This window comes from Argiope bruennichi, chromosome X1 (assembly GCF_947563725.1).
Source record: "Argiope bruennichi chromosome X1, qqArgBrue1.1, whole genome shotgun sequence".
Lineage (NCBI taxonomy): Eukaryota > Metazoa > Arthropoda > Arachnida > Araneae > Araneidae > Argiope > Argiope bruennichi.
Genome location: NC_079162.1, coordinates 55,761,266 through 55,782,651, shown reverse-complemented (window position 1 = coordinate 55,782,651; position 21,386 = coordinate 55,761,266). Strand labels below are relative to the sequence as shown.

Sequence of the window (21,386 nt, the reverse complement as noted above, 5' to 3'; positions counted from 1 at the left end):
AAATAATATAAATGAATCAATAAAAAAGAAAGATACAAATAAGCAGTGAAGCACATATCTCAAAATTAAAACATTGGTTAAGTTAAATTTCTAATCTCTTGCAGAATTTTCTACTGTTTCATATTCATAATAAAATTCATTATTTACTGTTTTATATTCATAAGAAAAGGAGTTATGATTTAAAATGGCTTTTAATTTTATTGTCTCCAGTTAGTATTAATTAATACTCAATTCTTTTTTAATTTTCCAAATATGGGATTGTGGCAAAAAATTTTCTAATGGTTAAAGAGACACAAAAGAATTTTTCCCCATTTAAAACAAAATCATAAGACAAACTTTTTGAAACTCTGCATTACACAAAGAAATTTAGAAATACAAATGAAAGAATTTCTTATCATCCTACTCAATATCTTTCTTCTCCAACTAATCAAAAATAATTATAAATGTATATAATTTATCACATTTTGCTTATTATTAATCAAAAATAAAATAAAAAAAATAATATAAATAAATAAACAGAAGAAAAGATACAAATACGCAATGAAGTACATATATCAAAATTAGAACATTCGTTAATAGAAATTATCAAATTACTGCCACATTTTGTTTAAAGACAATTAAAAATATAATATCATTTAATGGAAAGGTTCAAAAAATTAATAGCAAGAATTATAATAAAATTGCGCTCTCTTTTGGTAACAAAAAAAAAAAGAGAGAGAGAGAGAGACTTAACAATTGATTCGAAACATGTTCTCAAAAATAAGCAATAACAATAAAACTACAGGTTTAAATAACATGGAAACTTTAATTCATAATATAATTTTAAAAGTACATCGGTTTAATGTATTATCTAAATCAAAGAACTTTAATGCTGTATTCAAACGAAATTTCAAACAGTCAGGTCAAAAAATAAGTTATACACGTCAGTAAAACCAATTTTTTTACAGCCATAATTGTACTTTAAATACCATATCCCTTACAAATTACTTTATTCTATTTCAATTATATAAAAACAATTAACATTTAAAAAGATTTACAGTCAAAAGTGTATGTATTAAAATACACTATATAGACACTGTTTATTTACTGCTTAATTTTATTAACACTAGCATCATAAAACCAACCAAGCAACATAAAACATCAAATTTTATGCAAAGCTGTATTATTAATGACTTTTAAAAACATACCACTGTATTGAAAATTTAAATTCTCAGGCATATAACACTATGAATGTATCCAGTATGCAGCCTGATTATTACAAATATAAGAATTAATTTTATAAACCTAATTATAAAGCTTAGACTGAAAAAAGAAAGATAAAAGATATAAGAAGACAATTTAAGAGATAAAAACTTTAGTACCATAACTATAAAAAATAAAACTGAATTGTTAAATATAGCTGGCAATATTTTAAATTATATGTGTGTAAGAAGTGATTATAACCCCAATGTTAATTCTTAGCTGAATAAACAAATACATATTAATAATTCAATTAATAATAAGTAGACAAAATTTTGATAAAGCAAAAATGTTTTAGACAATATAATATGAAATAGAATCAGGAACACGGAAAAAGCGCCCGCAAAATGATTAGCCTTGACACCGGCGATTTAACAGTAGCAAATTTTATAAACAAATAAGATAAGCCATTAATTTCTACAGTTTCCAATTTTTTTCTAGTGCTGATATAAATCTTTCGATTTATCTTTCTCTATACATCGATTTTGATATACATAATTAAATAAAGTTTAGATAAAATAAAAAGGATAAACATTAAATATTACTTAAGATCATCTATACTAAGCTATAAGGAAACATAGAAAACAGATCTGGGTAGCAAGAAAAATAAAACAAAATCAAGACGTGAATGATAATAAAATGCAAATTAAACTTCATATGGTCATATATTAAGCAATTAAATAAAATATAAATAGCATAAAAGGAATTTTATAACATTAAATTATACACACCAGAGCTAGTTACAACTTTTATTTAATTAACTTTCGAACATATCTCATAGCGAGATATTATAAAAATAGTTCTTTTTTTCAATATTGAAGCGATGCAGGTAAATACAAGACAGCGATTATAATATCTACCCATTTTCCTCCAATAAAAAAAATTTTAAGAGAAACTAAAATTATGAAATTTCCGTAAAGCACTCATTGCTGTGCTGTTGCCGAATGCCGACTACTATATTGATGTTGCCTAATAATCATTTTAATAGCGTAGGTTTTTTAAAAAAAAAAGAAATTTAACCTAAATGAATAGTGAAATTATATATAACTTTTTCATTAAAATATTTAATTGCTAAATCAAATCAATAAAAGATGATTGTTAATAATTAAACTGCTGTCTGAAAAAATTTTAATGAATAAAGAAAGTATATGTGTGAAATCAAATTCGTGGATTCCAGGTATTTTATTAATCGTTTTTAAAAAACAGCTATACAAGAGGAAATTAAAAAAGGATTAATGTTAACTCTTTTTATTAATAGAAGTTAATTAATTATGATTAAGCATCAAAATGAAATGAATTGAAGATTCCACTTCTATCTGTTTTTGTTTATTGTTATCTTATTTGAAGTCTACAAGAAGTGTCATCTATTTCAAATATTATTTAAATAACTTTTCATATATTTTGAGTAATTCATTATGGCTAAAAATACTATATCGTCAGCATTTAGAAAAATTGATGTTGATCAGTATAACGATGATTGTTATAAAGAAGAAGAAGCAAGTGAACCTCATTCGCCTCCTACTGGTCCTGATGAGCAAGAAATCGTAAATTTGGTTAACCAGTATCCTTTTTAATTATAATGAGTGTGACATTTGTTACATTTCACAATTTTTCTATATCTTGGTATAGAAAATCATTGGTTCATATTGGTATAATATCATTGGTTCATCCGGTTTCCGGCCCCAGGCAACAATGGCGAGAATAAAAATATTTTCAGTTTAACATCAGTGAAAGATTTTGCATCGCAAAGAAAAATGATAAAGTGCTCGAATAATAATACAATTTGTAAAATTTGCTACCGTGTTTTTAAAACTTGGAGGATATTTCCTGTAATATAAATAAAATACTGCTTATATATCCAGCATAAGCCCTGAATTATATTTTTGGGATTTCTCCTAATGTAAAAAGCTGCAAGCTGGCTTTAATGCTAAAAATTTTTCATTGAAAGCTTTTTCAAGTACCTTTTAAAAAAGAATGCATTTTTCTTTATAATTTATTTGAGATGTTAGTTTTTATGGTAAAAGTGAATTTTAGTGTGCACCCAGCTGCGCCAACAATGCCAAGTCGCCAATAAAGATGGCGGACAAAATAAACAAATACTTCCGCGGAACAGTTACGGTTACTATTTCCCGCCATCTAATTAGAACTTTTTACTGATAAGTTTCAGTAAAAAGGCACCGGGCAGAATTTTTTAACTTAAAAAAAAACATCCTACGGCTTCGCTAGCAGCGGGAACCTAGTAGCTTCGCTAGCACATTGAACATAAGGACTGTGGATAACATGAATTGTACATAATCAATTGAAAAGAAAGAATGAAGGATGTTGTACGAACGGATTTCAAAGGGAATCCTGCCCGGTGCCTTCTACAGATGCCTTCAGCATCTGTAGAAGGCACCGGGCAGGATTTTTTAACTTAAAAAAACATCCTACGGCTTCGCTAGCAGCAGGAGCGGGAACCTAGTAGCTTCGCTAGCACATTGAACATAAAGACTGTGTGGAAAACAGAAACAGTACATAACCAAGAAAAAACGGAGAAATAAGCAATCGGAACATTCTCCATACAAAATTTCAAACAAACATACTTTCCCCACCTTCATCAACTTGTAAAAAAATATATTCCACTCACCCTCCATCCATTCTGCCGGTTCGATATCAAACCATTCTCAATACAAAATTTCAAACAAGCATCCTTTCCTAATTTCATTAACTCGTAAAATATATATGTATGCATATTTAACTCGCCCTTCATCCATTCTACAGGTTCGAAATAATCCCGACATAACAAATTATGAAGGGAACCAACCGTTATAACACCAAAAGAATTACAAGAACTACGAAGAATTCCATTTGCAGCTGTCTTTGAAAGTGAGAATGCAGACGATTTTTTTAAAGCGAATACTGACAATTAAAAATTGCAAAAGAATAAATATTTTCTGTTCGTATTCACATTAAAAAAAGAAAGAAGAAAATAACTTTTAATTATAAGCTTAAATTTCTTTATTTAATAAATTTTAATTATAATGAAGAACAAAAGTAAAATCTTTAATCGGTATTTTTTTAATATTTTTAATTTAGCATTTTTCATAATGTAATTGTAGTTTAAGTACAACTCAACCATTGCAAAAAGTAGTAAACAAAACAACAGTACGGTTGCTATAAGAGGGATCCGATGGGTTGCAATATTGGCGACAATCGGCTGGTGCACACTAATCTTCACTTAGGCCGTTTTTATTTAAAAATTTGTTACTTGTAATGGATCAGCTAACATTGGGCTGAATATTTGTGCTGATTCAGTATAATTGTGATCGTATCAGGGTGTATAGCATCGGTGATGGTCTGGATCTGAAATTAGTGGATGCCAGACAGCCACAGAGGCATCATTCACTCTTATATGCACAGATATTTATAAAATTAAAATTGATAAATTAATTTATTCCAAAAAAATTTTTTTAGATGTATTTCTAATTACAACATTAATTTATTATACATACATACTAAAGAAAGTAAGAGATATCAAATACATGCAAATTAATATTTAGATTTTAGTTAGTTTTTGATACATGTATTACTGATATTTTGGAACTATATTGATATTTTGAGAATTTCTTATAACCTAGCTTAAAACAGAGTGCAAACTAACTACTAATTTTAATATTTTTAAAGAATATTTCTTATTGTCAAAGATTAACAGCTAAAATGTACACAATTATATTATATCTGTTTTACCACTTTAAGGACAAACTAATAAGCATTTTAGTTTTCTAGATGATTGTGCAATTCTATCAATAATTACTTCTGCTTTCAAGTCCTCTAATAATTATCTTCCAATTGAAAATAATGCATAGAATTCCAAATTCTCCTCAAATGATGAATTTCTTGATATATTCTTAAGAATCTTCATCTTTGAAAATGTTTATTCACTAATAGGGTGTAGACAACTTTATAAAGTTTGCTATATGTTTCATCATGAAGCCAATTTGATGCTAAAATCTTTAACACTGCAATTTTTAAAGTTATTGCAATGAGTATCCATTAAGTTCTCATCAGTATTTCAAATGATGACTGTATAATTACCTTGCAGTTTTAATCTTGATTTTGGCAATATTTAAAAAAAAATATGTTTTATGCATAATTTTCTACAATAATTAAAATCAAATCACTCTTTCCATCAAATCATTAATTCTAATGTTACACTTCTGTTAAAAACGGAAGTGCAAAATCTGTTTTAATTCTTTCAATATAAAAATTCCTTTTGTTGTAATAAAGTACAGCACATTTTTCATTATTTCTTTAGTTTTTGAGAACAATTTTTTTTTTTTTTTTTTTGCTTCAATTCTTTAAATAAATGTACTTTTTTGATAGTACACCTATGTTATTTTGATAGATTTAGCTTTTCGACACACTTTTAATATATATTAATTTATACCTAAGGATGTCCTGCAGATAACCATTGGAAATATTAAAATATTATTGTCTTTGGACTCACTGCTGCTCCCATCAAAAGCTCCTGTGCCCAGTGGAGAGCATTGCTGCCCTCCATTTAGAAATTATACCCTAATGATATGTCCTGCAGAGTGACAACACATACACACGTACTGTTTGTTAATGAATTCTAAATCCCTCCACGCTTTTGTACATTAGGATGGGTTTAAATTTTTTTTTCATTATGTGTGTGTAGTTGATTCATTTCTTGTCTTTTGTAATAATTAATACTTTGATCTAAGGTTATATTAAATCAGTAAATTTAAAGTTGATTGTTATAATTAAATTATTCAAAATAATAAAAATATGTGACTTAGCTCATTGCTGAAGGTGGCCAGTGTTTAAAAAGCAAAGATAGAGAAACAAACATTTCAGTTGACTTTTTCAGAAAAAAAGAAAAAATCCAGTCTCTTGCAAGATATACATATCTTTCCCTGCGCACTAAAATAGAAATACCACATTTTGTGGGAAAAACAGAAATACCACATTTACACATACGTTTTTCCTGAAAGAATATCGAAAAATCTATTCATCACTATTTGAGGCCATTTTGCCTTTCCAATAATGCTGTAAACATGATCAAATAAATGCCCCTAAACACATAAATTTTAGAAAAGTGTATGTTGTCTTTTCCCCAAATGTCGTTTTAGTCATCAGATATGTTGTTTTTCGGGCCTCTTGTAAAGATTTTAGTAGTCGGAATAAGATTTTCTTTTACTTCAGAAAGGCCAGTCAACTTTTTCATCAGTTTTATGACAGTAACATGCAATTGTAAAAAAAAATAAAAGAGAAAAAATGCATGCTGTTTAATCGCACTTTATAAGGACAACTTACTTCCAGCAAAAGAGGGGTAGCATCCCTTCTATCTTGACACGGAAAGTGAACTGTCAGAAAAATCTTAAGAGATCATTATGGCAACACCTCAGAAGAGGTTACATGTTTGTACCAAAAAGTAATTTCTTGCTATTTTGTTTACTTAGTTTCTATAGAAATTATAGAAAATCTCTGGTAGAGCAAGTTATTCCCTTTCTAGCATTCTCTTTCTTTCATACACCATCCTGGGGGCCTACTTTCTGTTGGGCAAATAGGCAGTTTAGCCAGCTAATGCATAGTGTTATGAAAAGTGCTTACATTTGAAAATAATTTTTAAACATCTTAAAAGTGCCTAATTTTTTACAAAGGTGCTTAATTTTCTCAAGAAGTGCAAAGGAAATATTTTTCCCCCTTCCCCTTTTCTTTCTGTTCCTTCCATCCAGATATTGAATACAATGAACTGAAAGCCTAGTCTTAACACTTTGTTTACTGGATGTATTATGAAAGTAAACCGATGAAAATTAAGAATTCTGGGGAGAAATCCTGGGTTGTCAGCAACATAATGCTTAATGACCTTTTTTTTTTAAAAAAAAAAAAAAATCTCTCCCCTTTTTTTCCAACAATGTGCATTGCTTTCTACTTAAATATTGAAATGGTTATCTTTAAGGTATAGTACAAAATACAGACTGCAACAAAATTATGACTCGGAAAATGTTCAAGTTTCTTTTATTTTTAGCATGTTTGTTGGTGAAGAATTAATTTTAGTAGTGCCTGATGAAATTTTGTGTTTAACCCTTTAGGGGTTTTTTAAGAAAAATACACAAATTGGCTCCAAATCAGTGGAAAATAAGAATAAATATGTATTTGATATACAAAAGAAATAGATATGGCAAGTATGGGAGAGACTTCTAAAATATACCTGGAAGTTATGTATGACACTTATTACAATAAAGGCTTTTATTCTTATTACGATGAAGCCTTTTTTGTATAGTGCATATAAAATCATTGTTCTCATTAATAAGTCCCTTGAACGACCTTCCAAAGGGGTTTTACTGTATTGTATTGTAATGCATAATTACAGCAGTCAATTGCATAAAATCCAGTGTGATGAAATTTAATTTCAAGCCATAAATTTTCAACAGTCTTGGTTTCTTTCATGGTGCACTTTTTAAATATTCTCAGCCTTTTGAAAATGATTATTTGCTTTAGCAATCTTGTCAAATTTTAGTTTTTACAATAAAGAAGAAAAAAAGACTATGGGATCTGATACTTGAAATTTAAAAGAAATGTTTTATAGAAATTTTATTCTTCAAAGTTCAGATTTTATCATTTTTTAATGGTTTTTGCTTTTCACTTCTTATAACTGTTGTATAATTTTTATTGGTTTCTCCTACAAATCTCCCCCCCCCCCTTCTCTCTCTCTCTCTCTCTCTGTATATATATATATAATTGTTTGTCTTAACTGACGGAGCAATACACAGCCGAAATCACTATGGTTAGGAACATGAAATTTGGCAGAGATTGGATTATTAGTACTGATATTGCAAAAGTTTATTTAGAAGTTAAATTAAAAAATCAACAGTATTTTAACATGTTTATGCCATAACATAAAAGCATATTATTTTACAAAAAGCTGTCTGTGTTATCAACTGAAAATGTTATCAATTTTATTTAAATGATTGTATTTTTTCTTTGTAGTATTAGTAATTTTTTAAAATTAGTTTTGGAAAAAATTTGTAGCAATAATGTTTCTTGTAATGAAATTCAAAATAATATCATTGCTTCATCAAATTTTTGAATCGCCTAATTTTGCTCTATTATATCATGATTAAAAAGAAATGCTTCCTTTAGATCCAAAAACTTAAAGTATTTAGTTCATTGAATAAGATTCTTCACTTAATGAATGCCATGAAATTAGGCAATGCAATATATTGTCTTGCACGGCATTAAAAATATTCTTCAGAATTTGGCAATAGATATCCCCCCCCCCCCATTTTGTATCTAACTACAGTACTAATAAGCTACTCAAGAGATAGCCTTTCTCACAGAGATAGCCTCTTTCTAACTTCATGAATTTTTCTCTATTTATTAAAGTCAGAAATGGTTAAATCATTTTAATTCTGTTTAAAATTTTTAATCAAGTTTCTGTAATTTTAGAACCTTAAGTATAAAAATTTTATTTAGTTTTGCATATATGGATTAAAAAAGCAGTTTGTATTAGAGTTTGGTGATGTTAAACATTGAAAAAGACATTTTTAATATAGGACACAATATTAATTTTTTTTTTTTTTTTTTTTTTTTTTCCAAATGCATCCTCTTACTTTTTATTCATTTTTGATATAAGCATGATTAAAACATTTTTGTCGTCATTTCTAAAAGTTATTGGATATTCTATGCTGCTACTACAGTGTCGTCATTTTGATAAAGGTAACAAATTTTTATTGTTAATCATAAAAATTACCTTAATGTTTTGATAAGGACAATTTGCAATATCATTTTTATTTATTTTTGTCACACAAAAAAGCATCCTCTATTTTATAATAGAAGATGTTATATAAAATAAATATTAAAATTTCTAAAATATATGTGTAATTTTAATAATGACTCTATTATTATAAAACTGGAAACATCTTATATTTAAAAAATATGTGTGTCATTGTACAAGTATGCATGTACAAATTTTGCTTAATTTTTTTGTGGGGGGCTCTAAGCTGCTTAAAAATTCTTAATTATTGCAGTGGTTTCTAACTATGCACCCTGGTAATAAATATCTAGATAACAAAATGGTGTAATGTTTTAATACTCATTTTTGCTACATTAGTAGGAAATGGTTGTATTCTGCATGCTGTGTTGTATATTATATTATTTTATTTTGTTCCTAATAATTTTTTTATTCCTAGATGGATTTCCAATTTTAAGATGATTTCATTTCAGAAAAAATTGAAAACTATGTTTAAAAGTTTATGAAATGTTATAATTGAGATACATAATAATTAATTTCATCCTCATATTTTGAATGGTATATATATATATAGTAACTATTATTCTAGACTATGCATTCTTTTATATGTGTCTGCCATTTCATTGATATTTTGTGGGATTTATAATGTTTGCATTTTTCAATTTTTACTTATTGTGTATTATGTTTGTAACTTGTATTTTCAATAACAATGGTAAAATTATTTTCATTAACTATAATCTAGAGGAAAGCATGTTGATGCCCTGAAAATTTTACTACGTTCTGCTCCCATAGCAACTAAAAATCAAAGTATAAAGGTTAGCTTCAATTTCTTTTTAAATCAAAATTTTCAAGTTTTTATTGAAAAAAGAATCAGAATTCATTTATTTGATTAACTTATGAAATTCTATTGTCCAAGAAGAACTTTTTGTGTGACTCTGTATAACATCACCTATTTTTGTTCTGATTTCAAATAAGTATTTCATAGTTTGTTTTGCTATGTAGCATTGTTTTTAATCTTGCCTTTAACCTTTCCATATTCCTTGTTAAATTTTTTGGTATTGATTTATTTTTCTTAACTTAATTTACATGTCATATATCTTCTAGAGACTCCCTTTGATTGTTAATAACACAAATATTTTCCATTCATTATATAAAATTAACTAACTTTTTAGTTATAGAACTTTTGTATCCCTACTTCTGTTTTAAAAACAACATAATTGTGAAATCAGAAGAAAAACATAAGGTACCATACCAAGATTGTATATGTAGTGAAGAGTTAGAATCCTCTCTTTTAATACGTAAAAATTGCCTATAGAAGAAAAAAAATATGTAAGCTTGCCTTTCCTATAAAGCTCATTTTCATCGTTTCTACAACACATAGTTTTCAAGAAATTTCAAAAACATCTAGTACATGAAAAAGAAGCTTCATTAGAATTACTAAGATATATATGCTTACTACTTGCAGATGTGCATCCACAAAGGTTAATAACTAAGTTTTGTATTGTAGTAATTGAATTTAACTGAACAAATTTTTTCAAAAGTTTTTATGGCAAAAAATCTGCAGGAGTCAGGCTGGCAATCATGGCAGCCACAAAACCAAACTATTTAGCAGATTAATATGAATCTCTTGATGATAATTTTTGGTGCTGTAAACATTATGCTTATTCTTTCAAATTCTTTCTGAATATTGTACATCACTGAAGGGTGGTTCACCAGTCAGTTTTAGTATATTCAACATTAAGATATTGTCTAGCACAGTTGATGCAATTTTTAATAAAACATCCAGTATGATCTAATTAAAAAGTTTTTAATTTATAATTCCTATTTTTATATATGAAGAAAATTATACATAATTTTAATTAAATTTATCTAGAGCAATATTTTTTTTAAAAAAAATAACAAACGCTTCTGATTAGTTATATACATACAGGGTGTTGCCGAATTCGATCGACAAATTCAGAGGGGTGATAGCAGGCATCAAGAGGATAAAGAATCACCATATAACATGGGGTCCCAAACGACATTTAGTAGGTGAAAATATATGAAACTGTTGGAAACTGTAAAAAATTAATTAAAAAAAATAAAATGCTGTTTGAACTACGAATTTTTTTAAGTGAAACATTTAAGTGAACATTTTTAAAGGTTTCTTTTTATGCTGTTAACATGCGGAATTGATGATCTAGGGGAAATTATCTAGGGGTAATCTAGAGGATTACTGACAACTAAAAATTACTTTAGAACCCATATTTCCAAAAATATTAAAACTTGGAAGAAAAATAAAAGCTTGAAATTGTAAGAAATTTTATATTCTATAATTTGATATAAGCGTGTAGTATGAGAACAGGGGAGTTTTAAAGATACTCAAGATAAACTAAAATGGGAACCAAAAAACAATATTATTACCGATGTTCGCAAAGAACGTTGTCAAATTCGAATGACAAATTCAGAGCAAGGATAATAAGCGTAAAGTAGATGAAAAATTACCAGAACACATAGGGTCGCAGGTAACGTTTTTCAATAAAAATCGCAAATCAGGTGGAATTCGGAGAAGGAATCCCAGGGTATCCAGCAAATATTAAGATAACGCTTAATGATTCTTTTTTTTTTTTTTTTTTTTTTGCTCCCTTTTTCTTCAACAATGTACACTGCAATTTATTAAAATACTAGAATAGTTATCCGGAAAGGGCAGTAGGAAATACGTAGTACTGTGTCTTATTTGTTGCGATTCAAAAAACGCTCGAACTTCAATTTTTAATGTTTTAAATGTTGAAGAATTTATTTAAGTTATGCTTGGTAAGTAAGTATTTAAACGTTAATGTGTTAAAGAAGAATATGCAAATTGGTCCGATTAGAGTAAAATAAGAAAACTGAAAGATGAATTTGGTATGCCCAAAAGATATATTGAACATGAGAGCAGCTATTCTAAAAATGCTTACACATTCTATGATCATTCTCAATTAATATGACGTTTTGGAACAATCGCATGTACGACTTGTTACAGGTATTCATCTGCACTCTATTTAATTGTAATTAATTACAGTATGTAATTATGTTAATCAATCGTGTAAAATTTTGTATGATAAAATTTTAACTTGAAGCATTAAATTTTCAATGATTCTGATATCTTTCATGGTGTTTTTTTAATGTTCCCATCGATTTGAAAATTTTTATTTGTTGGACCAATTTTGCCAAATTTTAGTTTTCACTAAGTGGGGGGGGGGGACCTGCGGTATTTGGTAAAAAAATTTTAAGAAATAAAAAAAAAAGGTTCTTCGAAAACTTTATTTTCCGGGGCTTAGATCCTATCCTTTTACAACGATTCCCCCCCCCCCTTCTATAATTCTTATCTTTCATGGTGTTTTTTTAATGTTCCCATCGATTTGAAAATTTTTATTTGTTGGACCAATTTCGCCAAATTTTAGTTTTCACTAAGTGGGGGGGGGGACCTGCGGTATTTGGTAAAAAAATTTTAAGAAATAAAAAAAAAGGTTCTTCGAAAACTTTATTTTCCGGGGCTTAGATCCTATCCTTTTACAACGATTCCCCCCCCCCTTTCTATAATTCTTATAGGGCTTTCCCCCCCCCCATTTACACCTCTTTTAATATATAAAGGTTTACCCTCAGCAACACGCAACATATGCCTTTGAAGTTAGGAGCATGAAATTCGGGAAGTTATTTCGAGGGCATTAGAAGTTCACTAAAAACGGATTTCTCAAACTTTTAATTCGAAGTTTAATTTAAAAAATTAAAACAGAGTTTTAGTGTATTTTCACCGCAGCATCAAAGCATATTATTGCACAAAAATTATTTTTACGCCGTTTAAAGGCTACAAACTTAGCTTTTCAATTATAAAAATTTTGTTTGAATCAATGGAATTTTTCTTTAGTTTTAATAATTTTTGAGAAATCGGTTTTGGACACAGTTTATACATATAGGTAGTATAAAGAAAATATAGTTATCGACAAAAAATTCGAACTCAAGATTTTGACGAATCTTTACGTGTTAGACCTCTCCGAGTTCGAAAAACACATTTTTGGAAAATGCATGTATATGTCATCTGTCTGTAACAAAAATAAAAAAAAGACACCTTGAGCTAGCCGGCTGAAATTTGGTGAACAGTCTTTACACCAAAATTGTAGATTTCTATCAAATTTTGAGTAAAATCTGTTCAGAGGAAGTCCGGCTGTTCGAATATTAGTTAACACAGTAATTACAAAAGAGAGCTAGATAGATTAAATTTGGTACACGAATTTAGCATGTATAGTGTAGGAATTATCAAATCTTGAACCAAATCCAACCATGATTGTCTGCTTGTCTGTGCTTTCAGGACAGGACTAAACATGCAAACGCAATAATTCAAAAGCGCAGTGACTTAAATATATCAAATCTGTTATGAGACTTTGTGACTAGAAATGCAGCTTTGTTCAAATCTTTGTTTCAATCATTTGAAAAAAACGTGTCTAAAACACATTCGATTTTCGGATACTATTAATCCCATGTCTAGGACTAACCTCCAAATAACTCGCCAAGGATGACAAGATATATTTAGTAAAGTTGCTAAATTCATTCCAAAAGTTAATATTTTGTAACTATTGTAGACCAGTGCCATGTAAGACGTTCTCTGCTATCACAAATTTATGAAAGAATATGCGAGAAAGATTTAGAGAAACCTTTCCCCCTGGCTATTATAATGGAATTCAAAATAATATCCTTGCTACATCGAATCGTTGAATCACTTTATTCTGCAGCTGTTAAAATTGAGATAAAAGAAAGAAGAACGCTTTCTTTGCTTTTATTTAAACGGAAAATTTTAAAGAAGTTCATTGAATGAAATTCTTCATTTCATGAGTTTTGTTAAATTTTGAAGCAATGACTTAAAAATAAATACTTTTAAAAAAAATGACGAATCCCCACGTTTCAAACCTCCTTGAATTCGAAAAACATATTTTCGGAAATGTCTGTCTGTCTGTGAGAAAGATAACACCAAAACACTTTCAGTTAGACGGATGAAATTTGGTATACGGTCTTTACACCAAATTTGCAAATTTCTATTCCAAGTTTGAGCAACATCTGTTTAGAGGAAGTCTGTTTATCTGTGCGGCTATATAATCGAATATAATTTAGCATGATAACTACAAAACGAAGAGAACTAGATAGATAAAATTCGGTACACAGATTTGACATTCAGAGTATAGACATGTATCAGGTTTTGAGGGGTTCATCGTCTGTCGGTCTGTACTTTCAGAAACCTGTAAACGCGATAACTCAAAAATGCATTGTCTTAATGCAAGTTTGGTGTGTAATTTTGTGACTAAAAGTGTAGTTTTGTGTTAAATTTTTGTTTTAATCAGTTAAGAAGAGTACGTCCAAAATCAAATTTGCGTTTCGGGTATTTTTAACCGCATATCAGGGATTAATCGCCAAAACATTTGCCAAGGATCACACGACCGAATCAGTAAAAATGTTTTATTCACTGCTAAGGTTAATATTTCGTAACTATTGTATGTCAATGGAATGCAAAGCATTTTCTGGCATCTGATTTCTAACTACAGAACGTCCCCCCCCCCTTTTTTTTACTTCATGAATCCCCCCCCCCGTTATTTATGAAAAATACGGCTTGCTAAAGTATTTTTATTTCTTCGTAAAATATATATAACATTTCTTCTGTAGTTTTTTTAAAGAATTTTTACTTATAGTTTAAAAGGCCGGTTTTCATTAAACTTTAGGAGCGTTAAAGGTTTAAAAAAGGGGGGGGGGGGCTTTTATTAAAACTTTAGAAGCAAGAGGCGATTAGAAAATTTCTTTTTAGTCTGATCATTTATGAACGTTGCTATTTTTTTCTATTAAAAATTATCTGAAAGACTTATTTAGAACATGACATTGTTCTATCATCAACTTCATGACAGTTTTGCCAGTCGTATGTTGATAGCCATAGAAATGCTTTAGCTCTTAGCTTTATGAGATTGCAAAGAAAATATTTAAATAGAATGAGTTAGTGCAGAAAGAAATTTACTCTTTCCATCCTAATCATGTTGAATCATTTTGTCGTTGATTATATAAAAATCAAATACAAAATTTTCGAATATGCTATACTTCTACGTTAATACCGGCATTTTCAGAAATATTTTATCTATCGAAATGAATTGGTAACTTATTAATTTTAAGAAATGTTAAAAAAGGTCAAAGATCTTTATTGTTAATTTTATAAAAGTTGATTTAATTTTTTGTTATTGATAGAGTTTTTCATTTTTATGTTTTTGTCAAATCTAAAAAAAAGCTTAATTTTAGAATAAAAAACGTTGTTCAGGTACAGAAATAAATATTAAAATGCAAAGAATAGGTATTTCAAATTAATTGTTAATTTTTTTTTTCCGTGAAAACTATGTATTATTATAAAACAGGGAAAAAAATCCTATGCTTAGAAAATACGCAGTTTACGTACGATTACTTATACAAAATCTTTAATTTTTTTTGGTTAAAATGCTTAAAAAGTCCTTAAGATCCGAACACGTTCGGAGCACTTTTTTAAAAAAACATGGTGTATAGACATACTTTAACCATATTTCTGGGTTTAAGACAATTAAAGAGTAGCAATAAAATGTCAATATTTGAAATAAATATTAATAATTTTTAAAAATACATACTTTAATAGCATAAATTTAAGCAAATTCTTAAAAAACTTGGCTACCCCAAAAACTATTACTCTCATCCGAACAAAACTTGTATGTTTAAACTTTTTGTATCAAAATAAACTACACAATTTTTTTCTAGGGAATGAAATACAAGCATATGGGTATAATAATAATAAATAAAAATTGTAGAGCCAGTCGAAGATTTATCATAAAATTTTTAGTAAATTTATGACGTTATTATTCAAACAATAGGCTGTAAATTAAAAAAATATTCGCTCAATCTAAATTATTTTAGTTCATTCTCTAGAAAATAGTGTGAAGTCCACAAAGTTTCATAGTAATATGATAATTATATTTTGAGTTATTTGATTTGAAGTTAGTAAAAAATAAGTAAAAATCAATTTTGAGAAAAATGCATTTAAAGCGTACAGTAACATGTTTTAATGATAAATTATGTATGTACATACTTAAGATTCACCGCATTTATAGGTTTTACCTTTTTCCTTCTCATCTTTTAGTAATTTTTCTTTTTTAATCATTTTATTTTTTCTGTCAATTTTTGCATTTGGCGGTGAATGCCGCCTGTATTCATTTATTCTGACTTTGTCGAGCTCAGCAAATGCTCTAACTGCCCTAGGATACACTCCAGTACCCTTAAGGATATTCAGTAATCCTATAAAACCTTCGTTAAAATGTGTTGCAGACATAAATGCCCCTAATCTGAGGGTTCGGGGCTAACTGTTTTATATCACATAATTTCAGGTATTCTAGTTTTACAACATTCAAAATATTTTGAGGGAGTCCCTTTGACTTGTCGCTATAATATAATTTATTACACACAGCTCTTTGAAATTTGCACCAGCTGTTGGGTCCAGTTGCGCATTGACCATGCAAAGGCTGTTTTGCATTTCAGAAGCAATGAAAAAAGGGCGCAATCACTGCGCTTTACATTTCTTGCAAATTGTTCACATTACTATGAATTGCAATACCGCAGTAATTTTCTAGTTTGTCAATAAAAACATCAGTAATTTTCATTGCCACATAATTTCCAAAAGTGGCATTAGTTTAATTACTTCATTAAAAGTTTACTAAAATTGTATTTTAAATTAAATTTGTGTTTATACAAATTTTTAACATGTTTTTGGCCCTTAAAATCTGTGCTTCCGGTTATTTAAATGTCCACTTCCGGTTTACGATCATTACGAAAATATTAATATTTTGACTTGTAATTAACTTAGAGACAAAAATAAACCCGTTTTGGATAGCTCAAAGACTGGTCTATCCAATAAAATATTTTTTAAAAATGTCACTTTTAGCGAAAATCGACCTTTTTAACGTGTTCGGATACCTTCATTTTTGCAGCAGTTTTATACTACGCACACTGTGTTATTCTAAAAGTTTTTTTTTTTTTTAAACATGTATTACTCCATAGGGAATTAAAAGCTACAATACTTCCCAATTATATCACACAAACTGACTATTGATCCCATATTGCAAAATCCATTCCTAAAACATTCAGCTAGATTAAAGGCTGCTTTATAATGTAAAGAAGTATGTTTTTGATTTGCATACAATTCTGCAAACAATTTTCAACTATTTGAAAGTTCTCAGAAAGTTTAATAAAATTCATATCTTTGTAAAGAAAGTCAGACATATCTGGAGTTATAACTACAAAAGTTTACTTTATGCAGCCTTAAAGGCAGTTGGAAAAATCTGAATAAATGGAATACCATGACAGCATTGGAGGAAACTATGGTTGAGTCTTAATGGCCAGTCATTGGTCACGGTACAATCCCTTCTATAGGAAGCATGTCCCATCATCAGTAGGAGGTATACAACCTCACACCCTTTCTATATTCTCCAAGGGGATAAGAATCAATCACTATGCCAGAAGTTTCTCATCCCTATTTTTGACGTGTCCTCCATGGGGAAATGTATATAGTGTAAGGCATATAAGCTTAGCAACGGTAGTGTTTTAACATTCGATGTAAATATGTGATTAAAATGTTTTAATGAATTTTGATTACAAAATTTACCTATTTTTTAAGAAGAAAATATTTGACAAGTGGCATCTAATTTCCTTTGAAAATCCATTTATCTTTTCAAATGATTTTTTTTTATGTACTTGAAGAAATAAAACAGAGGAAATCTGTTTGTCTGTCCGACTGTTCAGATATAAGTTATGATAACTACAAAACGAAGAGGTCTAAATAGTTAAAATTTGGTACACAGATTTAATATGTATTGTATAAACATCTCTCCAGTTTTGAGCCAAATCCAACAAGGGTTTCACCGCATGTCGGTCTGTACTTTCAGAAATATGTAAACGCGATAACTCAAAAATGTAGTGACTTAAATATATCAAATTTGGTATGTAATTTTGTAACTGTAAGTGTAGTTTTGAGTCAAATTTTTGTTTTAATAAATTAAGAAGAATGCGCCTAAAACCCAGATTCTCTTTTCGGATACTTTCAAACACGCACGCCAGAAATTAATCCCAAAACACTTGCCAACGTTCACACAATAGAATCAGTAAAAATATTTATTTCACGCCTAGTGTTAATATTCCGTAACTACTGTACCTCAATGCCACACAAGGCATTTCCTGGCAATATGCGAGAAAGTTCTGGGGAGACCTTCTGGCTGATTTATTTCTGTTTTACTCCTAACTGCAAAGCTGTTTTTTACTTTATGCATTTGTTTCTGTTGTTTATGAAAACTAGGACTTGTTAATTTTCATTTCTTCATAAAATATATATAATGTTTTTTCTGTAATTTTTTTTAGTAATAATTACTTATAGGTTAAAAAGCAGATTTGCATTAAATTTTAGGAACCTTAAATGTTCAAAAAAGATTTTTTCTACACTTTTAGAAATAAGAGGCGATAAGACAATTTCTTTTTAGTTTTATCATTTGTGAACGCTACTATTATTTTGTATAAAAAAAATGATTTTAAAAACTTATTTAGAGCATGGCATTGTTCTATCATCAATTACATGGCAGTTTTGCCAGTCGTATGATGATAGCAATAGGAGTACTTTAGTTCTTTGTTGTATAAGATTGCAAACAAAATTACTTAATAGAATGAATCAATGTAGGGTGGAATTTACTCTTTCCATCCCAGCCATGTTGGATCTTAATTATTGTTTCTTATATAAAAATCAAATACAAAGTTTTTGGTCATGCTGAGCTTCTACATCACTTTTGACATTTTCAGAAATGTTGTATCCATCTGATATTTTATTTTAATTTTAAGAAATGTTGAAGAAGCTCACAAATCTTTATTATTAATCTTTTAAAAATTGATTTAATTTTTTGGTATTAATAGTTTTTTTTTCCTTCATTTTTATGATATTTTCTATATTTTTGTCAAATCCAAAAGGACATAGTTTTACAATAGAAAATGTTGTGCAAATACAGAAATAAATATTTAAGTTTAAAAAATAAATATTTAAAATTAATTTGTAATAATTTTTTTTTCAATAAAAACTGTGCATTATAATAAAATAGAAAAAAAATACTATGCTTAGAAAATATGCAGTTTATGTATGCATACTTAAACAAAGATGCATAATTTTTGGGGTTAAGGTGCTTTAAAGTACTTAAATTTTGCAGCAGTTCCTCACTATGCACCCTTTTCTATGTATCAAGCTATCTTTTTACGTTTCAGGATACTGCATTTAACTTGGTATTAAGAGTCATTCTATCAATAAAAACAAGTGATATTGAAAAAACTGTTTCCCAATTGGACAGAGACCAAATAGATATGTTGATGAAATATATCTATAGAGGATTTGAAAACCCATCGGAAGGCAGAAGTGCACAGCTGTTGGCTTGGCATGAAAAAGTAATTTTTTTCAAAAATATCTTTATGTAATCAGTTTCTAAAGTATTAGTATTAGTTTTCTCTTTTTTACCATTAATATGACACAGGAATAAACCTGGAGATACTTTAAAATTATTTGAGTTTCATAGAAGTTTGTGTTTCTTTGAAGATCTCGGGAAAGTTTAATTACTTATTAAAATCAAATTGAGAGTGCTATGGTGTATTATTCATGTATATAGAAGGATGTTAGTAGTTTTATGATTTAAGGGAATAGAATTATGTTTAAAAAGCATTACTTATGGGGAATATGGTTTTCCAACTATGCAAAATGTCTCTTAAACATTTTACATTTTAAAAAAATAAAATTAAGTGAACTAAGTTTGAATATTTATTTTTATATTTACTTGGAATTTTGAAGTAGAGTTGTATATCTAAAATAATGTTTTTATGTTATTTTATTATTTATTAATAATAGAAAGTATCAGGCTGGAATTTGAAAGAAATTTAATAAATATAGTGTGAATGATTTTAATATTTAAAGAATTTAGTCTGTTTCCACAAGGAATCAAATGTGTCATGATTGGGTATTGTTTGAAAGTTTTTAATCTGTGGTCTGTCAAAATATTTAAATTCTTTATAACTATACCTATTAGATCATTTTCATCCACAAAATAGAAAGTTAAGACCAGTATTTTAGATATAGATTGACATAGAATAGGAACCGAATAAAAGAATGAAAAAAATGTAAGCATTTTCTGTAGAAAATGTATTTTGCACCCAAGTTTATGACATCAAATTTTCACTTTTATATGTACTTTTTCTAAGCATGCCTTCATTTTTATCTTCATATTTAGCCAGGCATTTAAAATGCAGCCAATATTCATATACATATGCAATTTATAATAGGTGTCCAAATGAAAGTGGCAATACAGTCAGTTTGATAAACTGTCTAATTGTATAAATTAGTATTAGGTGGACAACTGCTCTTGGGTTGTATTTCAGAGTTTTATGTTCTATTTTGATTCAGTTTCAAGTCATGTAAGCATACTTCACACATTTTAATTTGTGACTTTTTACTGTGAATTAAGTTATATTTTAATTCAAGGAACCAGAAACATTATTTGTGCCTCTTTTTCTAAGTAAAAGTAGTAGTATAACAATGCTTTTATAGTTAAATCTCTGAATGAATGTTTTAAATAGAATGTCTTAATTTTGTCTAAATGTCTTTAATGTTGACATCTTAGTTCAATTATGAGTTGATGAAATATAAAGAATTATCTTTAAATAAGAATATTAATGCCTCTGATTAAATATTTAAAATATGGCAATTTAATTGTGGATTTTTTGGGGGGAAGATGTTGGTACAAATGTATAAATTTTGAATAGTTTATTGAGAAAAGAGCTTAGTTGTTCCTATATTTTATTGCTTAAAATGTTCTCCTTCATGGTAGTTTTATTTACATATTTTATAAAGATATATTTCATTAGAATTTTAAGTTTAATATGTAACGATGTGGGGGGGGGGTTAAGAAAATTTATATCCATCAAATTTTGTAATGAATAAATGTTTTTAATTTTGCTTTAGGTTTTTGCTGCTGGTGGAATTGGAAGTATTGTAAGAGTGTTAACTGATAAAAAACGTGTTTGATTGTGACGCATTTCAACAGTGATGAGAAAATTTTCTATGAACTTTATGTTCAAACAGATGATGTTTCATGTCAGTTTCTTGTTAATTTATGTTTTTGAATACCATATTTTTTATTAAAGTAATGTATAAAGAAAATGTAATATGTATAAATGTTTATTTTGTTGTGTTTGATAGGAAGTTTTGTATCGTTGAAATGAAATTTTTAAATGCATTCTTATATCTTATGTAACAATGAAACTAAATATTATTTGCAAAAAATAAATTAATAAAAATATTTGCATGAAT

At 28.2% G+C, this 21,386-nt stretch overlaps 2 protein-coding genes across 2 annotated transcripts in view; one reads left to right on the top strand and one right to left on the bottom strand.

Annotated features, from left to right (window-relative positions):
* LOC129958240 (cyclin-Y-like protein 1) overlaps positions 1–2,178 on the bottom strand; it is a 51,661-nt gene extending 49,483 nt beyond the window's left edge. Inside the window, exon 1 of the mRNA XM_056070540.1 lies at positions 1,971–2,178. The gene's annotated coding sequence lies outside the window, so the exon portion shown is untranslated. The remainder of the gene's footprint in view (positions 1–1,970) is intronic.
* Positions 2,179–2,544: 366 nt separating this feature from the next.
* Positions 2,545–21,385, top strand: LOC129958986 (actin-related protein 2/3 complex subunit 5-A-like). Its single transcript, XM_056071751.1, has 4 exons — positions 2,545–2,800; positions 9,738–9,810; positions 19,298–19,474; positions 21,039–21,385. Exons 1-4 carry the CDS (start codon positions 2,655–2,657, stop codon positions 21,099–21,101), a joined length of 459 nt encoding a protein of 152 aa, XP_055927726.1. The 5' UTR covers positions 2,545–2,654; the 3' UTR covers positions 21,102–21,385.
* Position 21,386: the final 1 nt, after the last annotated feature.

What these genes read in the sequence shown, in the direction of transcription:
- LOC129958986 (XM_056071751.1), top strand. Translation starts at nt 2,655, where the DNA reads ATGGCTAAAAATACTATATCGTCAGCATTTAGAAAAATTGATGTTGAT. An exon ending in ATCGTAAATTTGGTTAACCA is followed by an intron (nt 2,801 to 9,737) that starts GTATCCTTTTTA and finishes ACTATAATCTAG; the next exon opens with AGGAAAGCATGTTGATGCCC. An exon ending in TGTTGGCTTGGCATGAAAAA is followed by an intron (nt 19,475 to 21,038) that starts GTAATTTTTTTC and finishes ATTTTGCTTTAG; the next exon opens with GTTTTTGCTGCTGGTGGAAT.